General features: G+C 46.8%; 1 protein-coding gene across 2 annotated transcripts in view; it reads right to left on the bottom strand.

Moving 5' to 3' along the window:
- The window catches only part of WAPL (WAPL cohesin release factor), a 1140053-nt gene that overhangs the window by 430389 nt on the left and 690140 nt on the right, over positions 1 to 19524 (bottom strand). For both annotated transcript variants that reach the window (XM_086922027.1, XM_086922028.1), the window contains exon 12: positions 10130 to 10206. In XM_086922027.1, coding sequence (XP_086778153.1) covers positions 10130 to 10206 — 77 coding nt within the window. The remainder of the gene's footprint in view (positions 1 to 10129; positions 10207 to 19524) is intronic.

Here is a 19524-nt window from a genome sequence, read left to right as displayed (position 1 = left end):
ACTCAGGGCTGTTCACTTGGCACTGAAGGCCTTTCTTCCGTCCTTCCAGACCAACTCTCTGCTTGTACAGACTGACAATACCACCACGATGTATTACCTCAACAAGCAGGGGGGCTCGAGATCGCGCACTCTGTCGCAGGAGGCGCAGACGATCCGGCACTGGCTCCTGGCCAGAGGACTGACGATAACGGCCACCCATCTACCAGGTGTGCAGAATGTTCAGGCAGACGCACTGAGCAGACAGCTCCAGGAAAACCACGAATGGGTCATAAACGACGAAGTACTAGGAGAAGTCTTCGCAAGGTGGGGAACTCCAGACGTAGATTTGTTCGCCACCGCCGAAAACAGCAAGTGCAGAGACTTCGCCTCCAGATACTTCCAACAAGGGACTCTGGGGAATGCGTTATGGATCAACTGGACGAACAGCTTTCTGTACGCCTTTCCTCCCATTCCCCTGATTCCGGCGGTGCTCATCAAGCTGGCCCGGTCCAGAGCTCGGATGATACTCATCGCCCCGGAGTGGCCCAGGCAGTGGTGGTTCACGGACCTACTTCACCGGTCTCTCCTTCCTCACATTCGGTTGCCGTGCAGGCCGGACCTTCTCACGAAGTTCGGGGGACGGATGTTACACCCCAACCTCTCGTCTTTGAGTTTGGCGGCATGGCTCCTGAGATAGTGCAATATGGCCATCTGAATCTGCCCGATGATTGCATGGACATACTGAAGGAGTCTAAGAGACCTTCCACTCGGACTTCATATGCTTACAAGTGGAAGAGGTTTTGTATCTGGTGCCAGTCTAAGAACCATGATCCTACGACCTGCAAGGAAGATGTCATCCTTCCTTACCTTTTACATTTGGCGCAGTCTGGCCTTAATGTCCATTCCATTAAGGTACATCTTGCTGCATTGACTGCCTACAGGAAATGCCCTTCACAGACTTCCTTTTTCCAGATCCCTGTGATCAAAGATTTTCTGGAAGGTTTGAAGAAAGTATTCCCTCCTGTCAGGCTTCCCTCGCCTTCATGGGAATTGAATGTGGTGCTGTCCAGATTGATGAAGGAGCCTTTTGAACCTATTCATAAGGCTTTGTTGCAGCACCTGTCCTGGAAGGCGGCGTTCCTCGTGGCCATTACATCGGCCCGCAGGGTGAGTGAAATTCAGGCGTTATGTTGTAATGAACCTTATACTGTATTTCATGCTGCTAAGGTTGTTATGCGTACTCACCCTAAATTTCTTCCCAAGGTTATTTCTGATTTTCATGTCAACCAGACTATAACTTTGCCTACGTTTTTTCAGAACCCTTCATCCCCAGCGGAGAGGTCTCTCCATTCCCTGGATGTGAGGAGGGTGTTGAAATTTTATCTGGATAAAACCAAAGATATTCGTAGGTCTGACCAGTTGTTTGTCAATTATGGATCAGTCAGGACGGGTCTTGCGACCTCCAAGCAGTCCATCTCTAGGTGGATTGTGTCCTGCATACAATTGTTTTATCAGAAGGCTAATAAGACCTTAGGAGGTAAGCCTAAGGCTCATTCCACCAGGGGCAAAGCTGCCACGACGGCTCTGCTCCGTAACGTGCCGATTGCTGAAATCTGCAAGGCAGCCACTTGGAAGTCGGTTCATACCTTTGCTAAGCATTACTGCCTGGACACTGACGCCAGGGCAGACGCTCAGGTTGGCCAGGCTTCGCTGCGGAATTTGTTCGCACAGTAGTGGCGTTATGTATTTATTCTCCACCGCCGCTTTGGTGTGGGGATGGGCTTGCCATTCTATTCACTAGATTATGACTATACACAGAGATCCCCTACTACAGAAGGAGTAGTTTCTGTCCTGTAACTCCAGTTCTGTAGTAGGGGTATCTCTGTTCTAGTCATAAGCGCCCGCCCTCCTCCCCGGTGGAGATTTTTTCATCATACAAGAATGCGACAGGTCTGGCGTGCTTCACCTTCAAAAAGAACTGAAAGTAGAGGGACCTGCTATGCATTCTGGGATACTGGGAGAAGTTCTGGAAAGTTCTCTTAAAGGCACAGTATCCTATTTAAGCCACATAATGGCAGCCTATGGGGCTTGTCTGTCCCTACCTTCCTCTCTATCATTCCAGAGTCTTTGACTGGGGGAGGCAAGTTTCTCTATGGTAGAAACTGCAGGCTGTTTTATGTGTGGTGTTTTTTTGGTGGAATTTCTAGTTGAAGTACTGGACAGTGTAGCCTGTGGATATAGGCTGCATTATTTGTCTTTAAATTCTCTCTTAAGTGTCTTTGCAGTTTCTGCATTATTTTGACAACTTAAGAGATTATTTTTGATTGCCGGGGTCCACGCACATGGGCGGGACTATTCACTAGATTATGACTATAACAGAGATACCCCTCCTACAGAACTGGAGTTACAGGACAGAAACTACTCCTTATCTTTTATCATTCATGTAACTATTTTGTAGGTATGCAGTTTTATTTAGAGAATATGGTAATCAATAACCTTCAGCTTAGTGGCAATTTGATCTTGCCCTTTTTCAAAGAAATTTCCATTCATTATAAATTGACTATAACGATGACAGGTTATAGTTTTGTAGATGAAAGTTTTAGTAAACAACCACCTAACTACACACTGTTTTTCGATCAACAAATTGCAATTAGTGTAAGACAGATAATTGACCTGAAGACCGTACCAAAAACAAACAAAAATCCACACTAAATTACATTGCTTGTTAGAGTGGAAATTAGACAAAAGCCACAGATTGGCATAAAAGGAAAATGCTACTTACCAGTATGCATCTGTTCTTGGCATGTAGAGCTTCAGAGTTGTACACTATGCATAGCTCGACATTTGGTGTTGGGCTCGGATGCTTGCACTTTGTTTCTGTCTTGGAAGAGTCTTTTGTAGTCACGACATAAGGGACTCCTCCCTTGGACGATAGTGCACATGGGAATCGATTCAATCCTCAGATTTTTTTCCGCCATGATGGGAAATGACGAAGTCAGTAAAAAATAAGATGTCCATGTGAATGTATCTAATTAAGATAATACTGGAACAGATACAGGTTCTGGGGAGGCAGGAGGAGTGTACAACTAGACAGCTCTACATGCCAAGAACAGATGCATACTGGTAAGTAGCATTTTCCATTTGAGGCATATGAGCTGCAGATTGTACACTATGCATAGACTGTACAGCAGTGTCTCCCCTAGCGGTGGTCACCGGTATCTGTTGCAGTAGTTTGAAAAAGTGTTTTAAGAACAGCCTTGCCTACTGAAGCTTGTTGCTTAGCCTGCACGTCAACACAATAGTGTTTGGTGAAGGTGTGTGGTGTAGACTATGTTGCTGCCTTACATATGTCATCTTTGGGAAAGTTTCCTAAGAATGCCATGGAAGCCCCTAGTTAGCGTGTTGAATGCACCTTAGGGGGAATTGTTAATGTGCGTTTAGATTTTTGGCAGCATGTTTGAATACATTTTACTATCCACCTAGTGATCAGAGCTTTGGGGATGGGGCTACCCTTATGAGGTGGGGAGAAGTCTACAAACGGTTTTGTCTTTCGAAAGGGCTTAGTCCTGTCAATGTAATAAAGTAGGGTTCTTTTGACATCAAGTGTGTGAAGAGCTCTTTCTGCAACAGAGTCTGGATTTTGGAAAAACACTAGTAACTCAACTGATTGTTTAAGATGACCAGCAGAGATTACTTTGGGAAAGTATTTTGGATTTGTTCTGAGAACCACTTTGTTACGATGTATTTGTACGAATGGTTCTTGTATGGTTAAAGCCTGGATCTCACTTACCCTTCTGAGAGAGGTAATTGGGACAAGGAAAGCTAATTTCCATGTGAGGAACTGATGTTTAAATTCCACACCAGAGAGGGTGGCAGTCTGGGAGGAATTATTCTTTTAAGGCCCCTCCAATAAAGGCTTTAATTGCAGGCACTCTAAATAATGACAAGTGCTGTCTGTGTTGTAAATAAGCAGCAGGTGCCGCTAGATGTAATTGTATGAATTAATATGCTAGATTACATCTTTTTAAGTGTAGTAAATAGCACATGATGTCCTGGATTGAAGCATCCAGCGGATCAATGTTATTGCTATTGCAGTGGATGACAAATCTTTTCCATTTTGCTGCATAGCAAGCTCTAGTAGTAGGTCGTCTGGCTTCTTTAATGATGTTCATACAGTCTGGAGGAAGGTTAAGATAACCGTACTCTAGGACTTCAAGAGCCAGATCGCTAGATTCAGTTGACCTGGATCGGGGTGCCTTATCTCTCCATGGTTCTGCGTAAGCAATGTTGGGGAGAGGCGTACCTTTTGATGTGGAGCTATTTAGAGTTTCAGCAGTGCTGTGAACCAAGGTTGGCGTGCCCAGTGGGAACCACCAAGGTCATTTTGAGAGACTGTTGTCCGAGCTCGAGTACTACTAGGGGAATCATGGGAGTGGCAGAAAAGCGTACGCAAATCTGCAGGACCAGTTCATCCATATTTCATTGCCTTTGGACAATGGGTGTGGAAACCTGGCGGCAAAGGTTGGGCATTTTGCATTTGCGTGCGTGGAGAACAGATCTATGTCTGGTTGACCCCACCTTTGGAAAAATGGTTGAAGAACTTGGGGATAAAGTTCCCATTTGTGTATCTGCTGTGTCTGTCGACTTAGCACATCCGCAATCTGATTGCGAACTCCTGGAAGATGTTCTGCCAGAAGGTATAGGTTTTGTGGAATGGCCCATCGCCAAACGTTTTGTGCGAGCTGGGACAGCTGCAAAGAATGTGTGCCTTCTTGTTTTTGAATGTAATACATGGCTGTCACGTTATGTGTGCGGACTAGGAGAGTCTTGTGCTGTAGATGTACTTAGAATGACTTTATTGCTAGTAATTCTAGGTGAATGATGTGGAGCACTTTCTGTTGAGTGGTCCATTTGCTTTAAATTGTGTGGTTTAGGCTCCCCAGCGTGTGAGTGATGAGCCTGCTGTTAGCACTATTTGTGGAACCAGCTCTAGGAACGGCCGCCCTTTGGACAGGTTGTGTGAGTTCCACCACTGCAGAAAGTGATGTGTGTGGCTGTCCACCAACACCCGATCTATAATTTGTCCTTGAGCTTGGTTCCACTGACGTGCTATGCATTCCTGTAAGGGGCGCATCTGAAGTCTTGCATGAGGTACGATAAAGATACGAGAGGCTGTCATTCCTATGAGCTGAATGAATACCCTTGCTGGGAGGGAATGCTGCTGATGAAACCTGCTGATTAGTCTTTCCATTCTGGCTTTCCTGGTTGGATTGGGATATGCCAGAGCCCTGGAGGTGTCTACTGTTGCCCCTCGATACTAATGTATGTGGTAAGGCTGAAGATTTGATTTTGGGGTAGTTCAGTGTGAATCCCAGGTTGTGTAGCAGCTGGATGGTTAAGTGTGATGAACACAATGGGTGAGTGACTTGGCTTTTATTAGCCAGTCGTCGAGATGTGGAAAGACAGATTTGTTGTCTTCTTAAGTGTGCTGCTACCACCGCAAGGCACTTTGTGAATACTCTAGGTGCGGTGGTCACCCCGAATGGAAGAACTTTGAACTGATAGTGTTGTCTGTCCACTATGAACCATAGATACTTCCTGTGAGCATGGTGTATGGGTATGTGGAAGAAGGCGTCCTTGAGATCTAGTGTGGCAAGGCAGTTGCCTTGTTGTAGGAGTGGGAGGACCTGTTGGAGAGTGATCATATGAAAATAATCTGACTATAGAGATTGAGGGGTCCGAGGTCGAGTATTGGCTTTAGGGTGCCGTCCTTTTTGGGTATTAGGAAATACAGCGAATAAACCTCTGTTCCTTGATGCTGTAAGGGAACTGGTTCTATTGCATGCTTACAAGCAGTGAGAGAATCTCTTGTTTTAAGAGCGTGAGGTGTTCTGTGGACATTGGACGCTGTTTGGGTGGTATGGTGGGTGGGGTTGCTGTAAGTTCCAGGCAGTAACCATACTGGATAATTTGTGTTACCCACTTGTCTGCTGTGATGGAATTCCAGACAGGTAGGAACTGTGAGAGTCTTCCCTGAACGGAGTGGAATGGTCTGGGGGAGTGGAGGGAAGTCACTGTGTATTAGTGTGGGAGTCGCAAGTGTTGTTGTTGCCTCTGCCTTTGTTATGTCCCCTATATCTGCCTCTAATATATCCTCTGATGGGGGATGTTTTGTGTGGTGTTTTTGTAGGAAGAGGCGGTATCTGTTGCAATGTTTTTAGATGCACCTCTATAGAAGGAGCGACGAAAGGAGCCACGTGTGGTTGGAGACTGTAATGCTCCTATGGATTTAGCAGTCTGTCTTTTTTCATTTTGTCCAGTGGTGTCTACAGCTGGTCCAAAAAGTTGTTCCTGCTTGAACGGCTGGTTGAGGATAGTTGTTTGTACCTCCTATTTAAAGACTGAAATGCGCAACCAGGCATATCGTCTAAGCAGACCCCCCAGGATATAGCGGCATGGATTGGCAAATTTAGCGGCACAAAAATGGAAATTTAGCGGCATTTTATTTTGGGGTTTTTTCGACAACAAACAGATATCTTATTGTTTGAGTTATTTTACAACATGGAGCTACGTATATTTTGTTTATTTACAATTCAGCCCATTTGTTTGGGTTAAAAGGCATGTTAATCTTGACCATGTACGTTCAGTTCTTCTGAGCACTCCAAATCTAGACCAGTATTGTGCTGCTGGTTATAATGTAAAAACAATAATACCAAGATCATGCAGCACATTTCAAGATGTGGTAAATAAAAGTCAAATGCTTCAAAATCAATCCACCTAACATCTACAGTTGAAAGTGGTGGAGAAATTATTATTATTATTATTATTGCATTTATTGAGCGCACAGCTACCCGGAGGTTTCATGGCGCTTGCCTTGGGAACCCGTCCTGGCTTTTCCCTGTGAGATAGCCCCTACAGGGCATCCCCAAGGTGAAAGCCAGGCATCCCGCCGCAGGGGGGCCGTTGTGGAGATTAAGCAAGCTTAATGCCCAGAGTTGCAGAGTGAGAACCCATGATTAGAGCAGGCACCGAAGCGAGAATTATCGAGTCCGTTGACATTTGAGCTCAAGACCCTGCCGCGTCGGGAATTGAACCCTGGTCCCGGGTCGGACCTCAGCTTCCGGGTCTGCCTGCTCTACACCGTGAGCCACACTTCTCCACCTGAAGATAAAACCTGCACAGCTAAAATATGAATTCATCTGTGGGCAACCCTGTGACAAAAAGCACCGGAAAGAAAGAAAAATGGACTTTGGGCCCGAAGGAATGCAATGTGGGCCCCCTGGGCCTGCCGCGTGCCCCGTGTGCGGCAGGCCCCACCGGAAAGAAAAACAAACTGACTTTGGCCTCCCCCAGGACCCGCTGCGTGCCCTGTGTGCGGCGTGCCCCACCGAAAAGTAAAACAAACTGACTTTGGCCCCCCGGGGCCCGCCGCGTGCCCAGTGTGCGGCGGGCCCCACCGGAAAGCAAAAACAAATAGACTTTGGCCCCCCCGGGCCCACCGCGTGCGGCGGACCCCACCGGAAAGAACAACAACTGCAATTTAGCCCCCGGGCCCGCTGCGTGCTCCGTGTGCGACGGGCCCTCACAGTAGCACAGTAGCAGCATGAAGGTACGTTCCTGTACTCGTCGTCGTCGTCCCAGTCCTTGCTCCCTCCTGGCTCCTGCTTACTCCCTCGCCGCCAGCTGCCGAGGAAGGCACCTGTACTCGTCGTCGTCCCGGTCCTTGGCCTCCTGCTTGCTCTCCCTCGCCGCCGGCTGCTTCCACCTTCACCTCTTCCTGACCTGGGTGTCCCGCGAAATCCTGGATCGGGGAGTGAGGAGGCAATAAGAAGACTAGCGCGGCCGAGAGCAGAGCAGTTTCTATTGGCTCTCCGCGTGTGCCCAATGAAAACGGCGGATTTCGCGGCCGGTTTGCCTAAAATCACGGGATTTGCACAAAGCTGCAGATTTCGCGATTTTTTTGCAAATCGCGATACCCTGGGGGGTCTAAGTAGCACACAAGTGTTAATGGACCTGTAGGATGTGTCTGCTGCACCAAGGGCACACTTTATTGATGCTTTGGTTATTAATTTGCCCTCTTGAATTAAGTCATTTGCCTGTGTTTTATATTGATCAGGTTAATATTGTAATAGGGATTCTAGTTGGTCATAGTGAGTCCTATCATACCTAGCGAGTAATGCTTGTGTGTTGGCTATGCACCAGCTATTAGCTGCTTGGGCAGCAACTCTTGCCAAAGGCATCTAACAATTTAGATTCCTTATCCGGAGGTGGTGCGACACAGGAGGTTTGAGAGTTCGTGCGCTTCCTGGCGTTAGTTACTACTAGTGATTCTAAGGGTAGCTGCCTTTGATGTAGATGGGATCATCTGGGGCAGGTTTATATTTTTTGCAATCCTGGGATTGAGAATTCTAGCTCTTACCGGGTCTTTGAATGTGTTGGAGGAATGTTTAATGACCCCCGTTTAGCATTGGCAAGGTTTGGACAGTTTTTGTGACTGTTCGAAGGTATCAAGAAGGAAGTCCTCGTCTGTAGGGTCTGAATGCATGTGAACACCATGATAAACAGCAACTGTATTTACGAGCTGGCCAAAACCAATATTGTCATCTGGGGGAGATGGTTTTGCTGGATATGGTTGGGGATCATAATCGTCCCAATCGTCCTGTGGTGTGTCCGTGTCATTATCAGGGTCAGTGAAATGGTCATTGTGGCTTCCCCCACCCCCTAAATTATCATCATCATCATGTAGTGGTCGTGAGTGAGGTGGAAGGATTGAAGGCTCTGGAGGAGAGACAGGCTTTGGAGGAAGATCAGGCGGAGGAGGAATAACAGGAGAAGATTGGTGAAGTGGCACAGTCCTTTTTCTTTACAGGCACTGCAGTGTCTGGTGTGTCCAGCTTCCTCTTTGTGTGGAATACTAGCCATATGTCCTGTTTTGGGGTCTATATGAAGGTTTTTCTGTTTGGGATCAACAGGATCCGGTCGAAAAAGTTGTTCTTACTCAGTGACCGCTTTCAGTACAGATTTTTTTGGATCAGAGCGTGGTTTGGATTTCTGCTCCAAGGCCTTAGGAGGTGGTTTTGGGTCCTTTCACTTTGTTATAGAGCTGGAAATCTCTTTCGGTTCCGAAGATGTTGGATCAGTGTGTTTTGGCGTGGAGGTGGTAGGCACCGGCTTCATTTTTGGGAGTAGGTTGCTCGTCCGGCTTTGGTGCCGAAGGAGCCTGTGGGACACTGATATGGGGTTTGCTTGGTGCTGAGCTACTGGAAAGCTTGTTCTTTATCATCAGAGCCCGAGGGCGGGGCTTCTGAAGTTTTTTTTGTCGCAAATGGGGCCAGCAGGAGAAGTCTTAACCAGGGCCTTTTTTTTCCTGGTGGAGATGTGGTAGGGGCAGTTGTACTCACTCGTTGACCAGGAGTGATGTGGTCGTCTGAGCCTGAGTGTCCTGCTTCGGACACGATTACAAGGTCTTCAGAAACCTACCCCGGGACATCGGGCCTTCATGGAAGATGCCTACCGGTGCCGGAGCTGCTCGCTGCGCCATGATGTGTTGTCGGGCCAGACTATCGCGGATCATTTTCTTCAATCGTCGAAAAAGGGCACAGGCTTGGCAATTGTTCTTGTTGTGCTCGGGCGAGAGGCACACATTACAGACCTTGTGATGGTCACTGTGTGGGAATTTTGCTCCACACTGGGGGCCTTTTTAAATGGAGTCCTTTCCATGAGCTGTAGGCCCGAATGGTGTAAATAGGCCCAGCAGCCTGCGTCGACAACAGGAATGGAGAAGATCACGCAATTGAAATCAATACAGTCTAGTGGTCGATCGTTTTTTGGCATCGAAAAGGTTTGGAAATATGGCACCAAAGCGGAACGCAAAAATTACATCGGAACCCGGTGGCGGAAAAAAACTATCCGAGGATGGAGTCGATGCCCATGCGCACTGTTGTCCAAGGAGGAGTAACCCATCTCGTGACTACAAAAGACTCTTCCAAGACAACAACAAAGTGTAAACATCCAAGCCCAACACCAGATGGAGATCTATGCATAATGCAGAATCTGCAGCTCATATGCCTCGAACATAAAGCTGTGTTTTATTACTAGTCATTGTTTTTAATTCATTGAACCACTAAAACAGCATAAAAATACAACTTACTTGGCTGATGCAGCTATAAGCTGCGAGTCTTTGTAAGCAATCAAATAGCTTTGATTTTCTGGATTATGCACAGTTACCTGAAAAAGTAAAGAATATTTGCTAAAACTATGATCATAATCTTTTAAACAAGCTTACTTTAGAAAAGCAGGGGTCACAACATAGTATATTTGATCAAAAACGGTTCAAATTCAAAACAGAACATTGTGAGCACTAGTAAGATATACCTTAGCGTAAAAGGAGAAGGCATTCAAAATAATAGATTGCTACAACACTACAACCAAATGGTCAGGCCTAACAAATTAGTTCCAAAATAGTTATCTAGTCTGGTGGCAATCTACAGCTGCAAGTGAGGCCCACCTTATGCATGCGGTTGTTGAGCTCTGCGACACATGCACATCCAAAGATGGCTAGCGACCAATGCTATTCACTTTTGTTAACACCTGAATGACTAAGGTAAGGGCTATGGTAAGCAGGGCAAACTCAGTCTTCTGATCTAATCATGAACTGCAAATAACTCTGGGACTGCAGGGTGGGTAAATGGAAATGTGTATTAAGCAAGCCCAGGGACACCATCCAGTCTCCTTGGTTAAGAGCAAAAAAACATTATGTCAATGCATTTAACAAACATATATTTAGGATGGGTATGGGGAAACCTTCCTGCTTTAGAGTCCAGCACCCGCTCAATGGTACCCCTCTGACAACGGCCAAATGACCTCCTGCATTAGGATCATGAGTGCTTTCTTTTTCAAAAGTCCCTCAGGCATTAGGAGGAAGGTAGAATGGGGAAGAAATGATGGGACAGAACAAAGCCCCTTTGAACAATTTGTTAGGCACACCTGTCTCTTACATGCCAGATATAGGTCTGTGAGGGCAAACTAAAGCAACATGGTAGCCGCTGCAAAGGGAGAGTAAAAATTGGAGGACTGCTGTCCCTAATTCTATGAAATCCTTCAGCTGTTGCCAAGCCCCTGGTCTAAAAAGGGCTGGGCCAGTTGCTGTAGTACAGGTGGGAAGACTTGCACAATTTGTGTGCTAGCCCCCTGGAGCAATACCTAAACCTCCTACATTGGTGTGAAAATGGATTATCTGCTGGTAGTCACAGCCTGAAAGACACAGCTGTGGCTCAACGGTATATAAATCATTCCACTGCTGAATCAGCCTTTTCACACACAAAAATCTGATCAAAAGGCATAACAACTCAGTATACTAGCATGTCGTGCAAAAATCCAGATGACATCAACCAGGATGGCGCCTGAGCAGGATACTGGTGGCAAAAGCTAGGCTATGCAGTGTCCAGGCCAGTCTATTGGCCATTTCCCACAACACATGGGTTTACCTTACCAAGAGAAAACTGTGTTAATGGCTCAGACAGCTAAACTAGCAGAAAAAGGCATTCTAATTTTTAACTCAATTCTTTTATTCTATATTAGGAAGCTTGGTCACAAAGAAATGGAGTCTGACCGTACTGGTTTAATTTTAAACTATCATACCTTTGGGTGTAGGGTGCAAAAGGTTGCCGGGTGCAAGTCTGTTTTGCCTAGTCACATTTCAACTAACAGGAGGGCAGGAGCATAGTTTTGACCAAGTTATCAGTAGGAGGTCAGTAAGGGGCTAGTTAAAAGACAGCAGCAACAGCTCATATAAAGCTATCCATGGCTGAAGATTTTCAGTCAAAACATTTGTCTCAACTTCAATAGTAAACAATTTCAAAACTAGAGATTCAGTAGCTCTCTAAATAACTATAAATGACACATTGACATTGACGGTCCATGTGGTGTGTTTAGTTCTGTTTCAGGATATGCATCTAGCCCCCTGGCAATCTGGAGATCTAAATACAAGGCATCAACAGTATAATAGGGGGAAGGAAGCTGTCCCCCATCAGTGATCAGAGTGACATTAGGTGTGCTAGGCACTGGACCAAAATAAGATCAGACACGAGCCTGAAGCCTCTCATTGTACTACTGGAATTGTGGCAGAGTTGATGGATTGCCATCAGGCTCAATAACAATTGGTTGCACCGCAGTGATTTCGTAGTGCAACATGGGCCTGAAGTAGGCAGACATTGGTTTGGGGTTAGAGACTCTGGTGGATGTGTAGAGACCAGGGTTGTGTCAGTGTGGGCCTAGTAGAAGTTCGAGGGGGCAGACTGTCAGGAGCAGACCAACTGGCAGTCGTACTAGTAGAGACCCCTGCATCTCTGGGGGACCGAAGGGGCACCAGAGGGGACCAAAGGGGCACCAGAGGGGACCAAAGGGGCACCAGAGGGGACCAAAGGGGCACCAGAGGGGACCAAAGGGGCACCAGAGGGGACCAAAGGGGCACCAGAGGGGACCAAAGGGGCACCAGAGGGGACCAAAGGGGCACCAGAGGGGACCAAAGGGGCACCAGAGGGGACCAAAGGGGCACCAGAGGGGACCAAAGGGGCACCAGAGGGGACCAAAGGGGCACCAGAGGGGACCAAAGGAGCACCAGAGGGGACCAAAGGGGCACCAGAGGGGACCAAAGGAGCACCAGAGGGGACCAAAGGAGCACCAGAGGGGACCAAAGGAGCACCAGAGGGGACCAAAGGAGCACCAGAGGGGACCAAAGGAGCACCAGAGGGGACCAAAGGAGCTCCAGAGGGGACCAAAGGAGCTCCAGAGGGGACCAAAGGAGCTCCAAAGGAGCTCCAGAGGGGACCAAAGGAGCACCAGGGGGGACCAAAGGAGCACCAGGGGGGACCAAAGGAGCACCAGGGGGGACCAAAGGAGCACCAGAGGGGACCAAAGGAGCCCCAGAGGGGACCAAAGGAGCCCCAGAGGGGGCCAAAGGAGCCCCAGAGGGGGCCAAAGGAGCCCCAGAGGGGGCCAAAGGAGCACCAGAGGGGGCCAAAGGAGCACCAGAGGGGGCCAAAGGAGCACCAGAGGGGGCCAAAGGAGCACCAGAGGGGGCCAAAGGAGCACCAGAGGGGGCCAAAGGAGCACCAGAGGGGACCAAAGGAGCCCCAGAGGGGACAAAGGAGCACCAGAGGGGACCAAAGGAGCCCCAGAGGGGACAAAAGGAGCCCCAGAGGGGACAAAAGGAGCCCCAGAGGGGACAAAAGGAGCCCCAGAGGGGACCAATAGGAGCACCAGAGGGAACCAAAGTAGCACCAGAGGGAACCAAAGTAGCACCAGAGGGAACCAGAGGAGCACCAGAGGGAACCAAAGGAGGACCAGAGGAGCACCAGCGGGGACCAAAGGAGCACCAGAGGGGACCAAAAGAGCACCAGAGGGGACCAAAGGAGGACCAGAGGGGACCAAAGGAGGACCAGAGGATGCGCCAAGGCCTTCCTACTGCACTTAGAATGACAGGATTGGGTTTTAATTGGTGTTAATTGGTGCTTGTTTTCAAAAGGCTGGAAGATTTCAACTGGAAAGAGGACTTTCTGCAGGAGCGGCTTTGAGACGGTATATCCATGGCTGAGTGGGAACTGTGCATTGAAAAAAACCTCTTATGTTGAGCGATGTGGAGCTTCTGCACTTCCCAGTCCTGCAGTCTCTTTGGGTGCATAAGGGGACACTTGTGACGTAACATATGCTTCTTGCAGTCCCACCTTGGCTTAAATTCGGTTTTTGGTGAGTACACTGTCCCCAGAAACTTTAAATTGACAGAAGACAGAAAAAGTAGGGTGCTGAAAAATAAGAATGGATGTCAGTGCCCACTTCATCACTTCCTTGGCTGCAGAGAATCATTGCAGAGTGGCATGACACCACCTACTAAAGCACTGCTGTAAAAAATGTCCAGATCCAGACTTGTATCTAGTTGAGGAGCCTGCAGTTAGAAATAACCATAAAAACATCAGCTCTAAGTAGCGACACACTGTTCACCAGCTGAAGGGCAAGAATCCTTGGTATTTAAACAAAAATGCATTTAATATACAAGCCACTGAACGGAATCATCCAAAAGTCAAGTGCTAATCCACCATCTACGGCATACAGGCAAACTACTATTAAATAAGGAACTTATGTGACTACACCAAGGAAACATATGACATTATGTCAGAATGAATCCGTGAACAGAGCCTCAAAATTCTTATCTTGTGAATTGCTTGGCCAGTGAATTCTGATCTTATCGTTTCCCAACAGGTAGTTTAGAAAAGCCTTTGATGCATACAGAAGAATCGGTCTCTCTTTGGGGGTTGTAAGTTTCTGGAAATACTTGCTCGTTGCAAGATGTACATTTTGGTTCAAATTACACTACAGGAAAATGCGTACATTCAGTATTGGCAAAAGAAGCATGGGCAGCCAATGATCATCAACTGCCTTTTGGACTGAAATACATTTTTTTAATAAGCAATACCAGTAATAGAAAATTCACAGGCTGATTTTTTTTCTTCCCCCAAGTTAGGTGATCATGGGTGTTGATAAAACGAGCACACTTGGATGCTATGAGAGATACACTTGACTGCTATATAGTGCAAATAGAACTTAGATTTTCTTGTTCAGAGGTATAAACCCATAGTTTCAGCTTATTTAGAAGTTAAAAATGCTTGCATTTCTCGGTGAGCAAGCACACGCAGGTTCTTTAGCAGGTACATTTTTAATATTTCGCTTGGAATTAGCGTCACGTGCTTTAAGACGAAACAGATTGACAACAGGGTCCATAAGAGGAGAGCCACATATATCACGGTAAGGCTAAGGTTTCATTATTAGGTCAAAACAACATTTGGCATGGATCTACTGCCTGGATTAGAACTACCAGGCGTAGACAAGTTACTTACCTTTGTTAATGCCTTTTCTGGTAGAGGCTATAATCACAAAGGATTACCTGAGCATATTTCCCTGGCATCCGACTGGATCCGGAAAATCTTGAGCAGTACCTCTGCATGCCAGTAAGTGGCGCTCTGTCGAACTCCATGCTGGATGTGACATGCTCGGTGCTTATATAGGCATTGCAGAAGCAAGCGGACTTGAGTTTTTTTCTTGACACAATCCACAGATACGCAGCCAAATCAGAACAGTTGTGTAGACTAACGTGCTGAAGATAAAGAGGACCTTACAAGGGAAGGAGTCCAGTTCGCAAAGGAAGGCCGGATTGGTAAGGAATCAGTGGTTAGATCGACTACTACCATAAAAGGTAGTATCAAAGGTAAGTAACTTGTTCTTTAAGAGACTTCTTATCACAGATTCCTTAACTTAGAATAAATACCACAAGAATAACATCCCCAGAGAAAAGGCAGCAAAGTGGCTTAAACTAAAAAGTTGTGCAGGACCGAACGGGCAAAATGTCTCTCGATGGACCCGACTGTACTGTACAAACAATCGTGGTTTGTGAACGTGAGGAGCAACGCCCACATAGTTGCCTGGAAAATGTCATGGATAGGTACCCTACATGCTAAAGCAGTAGTTGCAGCCATGGCTCTGGCGGAGCAAGCCCTCAAGTTTTCCAGAGGCTGCTTTTTCACTAACGAGTAGCAGATTTTATGTAGAGTACAAATTGTCCGGTTTTAGGTTTAAACCTATAATAACTGATAAAACTCACTGTAAGAGAAATAGCCCTCACCAGTGAAAACAAATACTGAAAAAACACCTGCAAAGCCACAAAGTAAATGCAATTCAAAGAAAGGAAAAACAGAGTGAAAGACTTTTTTCTTCTTTTAGGGGTTAATAAATGTAACTTTGTTATACAAGCTAGCAGTAAGAAAGTCTGGGCAACAGTATTCTGCTTGAATGTTGTTTAGGGATGCCACTAAAATATTGTTTCTTCTTCCTTTTGTTTTTTTCAGTTTTGTGGTCTTTGGTCTAAAGATGCAGGGTTTAGAAGCATGTTTTAGGTCTTGTTTAATTATTTTATAAACTGTAGAGAATCAGGAAACCTCAAAATCATATTTGATATTTTGGCTGTGCTTGATTCTTTCACTGATGGGTAAAATGGCTGGGTTTCATAAGAATGTTTCCTAATATGGGTCATCACATTTACCCACCGAGAATGGGTAAACACTCTTAATACATCAGCCCCCAGTTTTTAGTGAGTCAGCATTGATAGTAGGTAAATTGCCAACACCTCAAGCTTTAAACATTCAATGCAATGTATAGTGACAGTATATGTGAAGAGCGCTATCACCAAGCATCTGGGAGAGTGGTTAAATCATGACACCAGACTTTTGGAAAACATGGAACCCAGTGTCACTTGGAATGCTCTGCAAAAATAGTTCTTTCCAAGTTCCACAAAGATTGGAGTGATATTGTTTGCGTTTGCAGTGATTCAGCTACGTATATAAAACAAGTTGTGCGATGACCTGTCAAAATTGATACCTGAGCTTAAGTGCTCCCTGTAAGAGATCCTTGCCACTTGTTAGATGATATGCTGAAAGCATCTTTACAATCTTCAGATTTCATGAGGAATGTTATTGGCTTTAGTCCATTCTGGTGCACTGTTTTCTTATGCACAGGAACTAAAACGCAAATATTAATAATTCCGTGATTTGTGTGGCATCAAAGAATTAGTCATTTTAACTGTGTCCCTTAGCTGATGGTTCTCAGTCCAAGGGGCTATAAATGCTAGCTTATCCATGTGGTAACAGTTTACAGATGTTTGCTGAGTGATGATGCCAAAGGCAAGAAATGTGAGGATCTTTGGTCACATATTGATAGTGATGTGAAAAAGGTACTCTACTGCATTCTTAAGATTTTAATAGGAAAAACTGCTGTAGTGAACATAATAAAAAAAAACTAGAGTCTGAAAGCACCCTTGTCTGCCAAGTGTTCAGCATAATTGGTGCAGATGTGAAACATCTCCTTGAGAGTAGGCTGGGTGACACCTTTAGTGACTGTCACTGGAACATGATCCATATTAGTGTGCTTGCCACTTGGTAAGCAAAGCAATGCTGAAGAGCAATTCAGGAATGTTTATTTTACAATGTATGAAAAATGGCTTGCAATGATGCATAGATATGTCCCTTCACCTCTAATGGCATTTGAACCTCATTGTGGTATTCTGTTCTAGATCCCTTCCGTAAAAGGGAATTTCCTCCGTAGTTTCAAAAGTGCTGCTTCATTTTTGACTGCTTCAATAACTCTTGAGGGCATAAGCGCCCAGATCAGCGCAAACATTGCAGACCCTGCCCTGAGAATCACACTAGGGATTTATCCGGCTCAAAGCCCCCTCGAGGTGCGAGGCGGGTGAGCAGGACGATGGAGGATTGCGGCGATCCGGGGTCTGGAGCAACTCACGGGGCGAGGCGCCGTTCAGGCCTGCGGGGCGTACTTCTTCTTAGTACGCCGGGCCGTACCTGTGGATCTGTGTGGGACATCGCGTTCTCGGGCAGACAGGTGCAGCACCGGGCCTCCGGTATTAATGTACGGAAGGCCTTCTAAAGGTGCGGCCTTCGTATGCAGGAGGGCAAAGCGAGACAATCGGGTACGTTTCGACGTACGGACCGCCGAGGCTATCAGACGCGCTCTGTGCAGATTACGGCGGGAGAAAAGGAGAGGCGCACAATGCGCTCCGTAGCATGCGAGGTGTCAGGAGAGCGGGCGGCCCGGCACTGAAGCGGAGAGCGACTCAAGCTTGACCTGGGCTCTCTGTGGCGGGGCGACAAGGCTCCGAGCTGTCACGACTTTAGGAGGGCAAAGGTACCAGAGTCACAACTCCGGTGAGGGAATAAGAACTGAAGGGCCCAACAGCAGACGGGCACAGGCAGAATTGAACCGAATGGTCCTGGGGTTCAGGTCAGGGGCAAGGTCGAGATCAAGCCCTTGGAGATCGTTTCAGGCACAATTCGTCAAAGTTCTCTCTGGTCTTTTCCTCTCCGCTCTCAGCAAGGCACCACTGCAGGTTTCCTCTCCTCAGCTGCTCTTGGTCCTTCTAGTCAGGCAGAGGTTCGTTGAGGTCAAAACTGGATGTGATTTGGTAGGAGCAGAGCTCCTCTTTTTATACACCGTTTCTTTTGTCTTTCCCGGCCAGGGGGGCCTTTGCATAGTCCATCGCAGCTCTTGAGTACTTTGTTTTGCGAAGTCATGATTTTCCTTTCAGCGAGCAGGGCAGGCCCAGCAGACGCTCCGCAGGAGGTGGAGCCAGCATTGTGAAGACAAGTACAGTCCAGGAGTACTCTGTTGACGGTCTTCCCTTCTCTCCTTACAAGGTGTAGGGAGGAGTCGTAAGCCAGAGGGAGGAGCCGGCATTGACGTGGCAGAGCACAGGCCTATTCAGAGTCAAGGGGCACTCCCCCCACCCATCCTGGGGTAATCTTTCTATTCACCAACTGTCTCCCCCCAGCCCTGTCACTCACACAACCCAGACAGAAAATACACATAAGAGCAGAGGCGGGCCGAGATGGTTAGGCAAGCAAATGCTAACTTTCTAAAAGTAGCATTTGCAAACACAGGATATTAAAATAAAATTTACTAAAAGAATTATTTTATTATTCTGAGTTCAGGCATACTAAACTTGACAACCTACCATGTTCCCTGAGTCTATTGGGATTATAGAGTGTAATAATCCAGCAGCCCATTCTGGCCTACGAGAACAGGTAGCCTTGAAATAGTGAACGAGAATAGCTGTAATTCACTATTAGGACATGCCACGCACATCAGGACTTGTCCTACCTTATGCTTACAATGCACCCTGCCCGTGGGCCTACCAAAGGGGTGACTGATATGAAGTAAAGGGAAGGGTTAGAGGATGGTAAGTGTGTGCACTTACCCAGCCAGCATGACAGTACGAGATTGCACGCAGGTTCTGCAATGGCAGACCTTAGACACATTTTACAAGGTGGCTTCTGTGGGTGGCGCAACCCGCACTGCAGGCCCACGAGCTGTATCGGTATTTACAAGCCCTGGCACTCCTGGTGCACTTTACTGGGGACTGACAGTAATCCAATAAGCCAATCATGGAAAACAATTACACGTATTCACTTTAAATTGGGAGCACTTGCACTACGGCACGGATTGGCCGTGGCGCAGTGCCCTGAGCAGCGAATTCCAGCAAAACATCTGAGGCACATCAGCAAAAAGCGGAAGGGAGACTCACGCCAAGGTGCCACGTCTAACACCCTGCATTCAACTTCTCATATCCTAATCGGTCAGTCCATGCTAATGAGCAAATCTCCCAATTTTCTGTACAAGTATGCAAGTTGAAACTCCCTGTCTTATTTCCATGTGCAAGCATCGTAAAGAATTCTCACTTAAACATATGCCACACAGGTAATATTGATGTTGGATTTTTCAAAGTTCTCATGAGGGGCACACGAGGAAGATAGTGCACATGATGTGGCAGGGAAGGTTGAGCTGCTGTCATGATAAAAGGAGGTTTGTAGGGGGGAGAGGAGGAGAAAGACGGAGAGAACAGGAGAAATGGGATCACATGCAGCAGGGAAGAGGTTGGAGGGACCAAAAAACCAGACAAAAAAACAGAAGGCATTACAGAAGAAACAA

This window comes from Lissotriton vulgaris, chromosome 5 (genome assembly GCF_964263255.1).
Source record: "Lissotriton vulgaris chromosome 5, aLisVul1.2, whole genome shotgun sequence".
Lineage (NCBI taxonomy): Eukaryota > Metazoa > Chordata > Amphibia > Caudata > Salamandridae > Lissotriton > Lissotriton vulgaris.
This window is presented reverse-complemented; position numbering and strand designations above follow the sequence as displayed.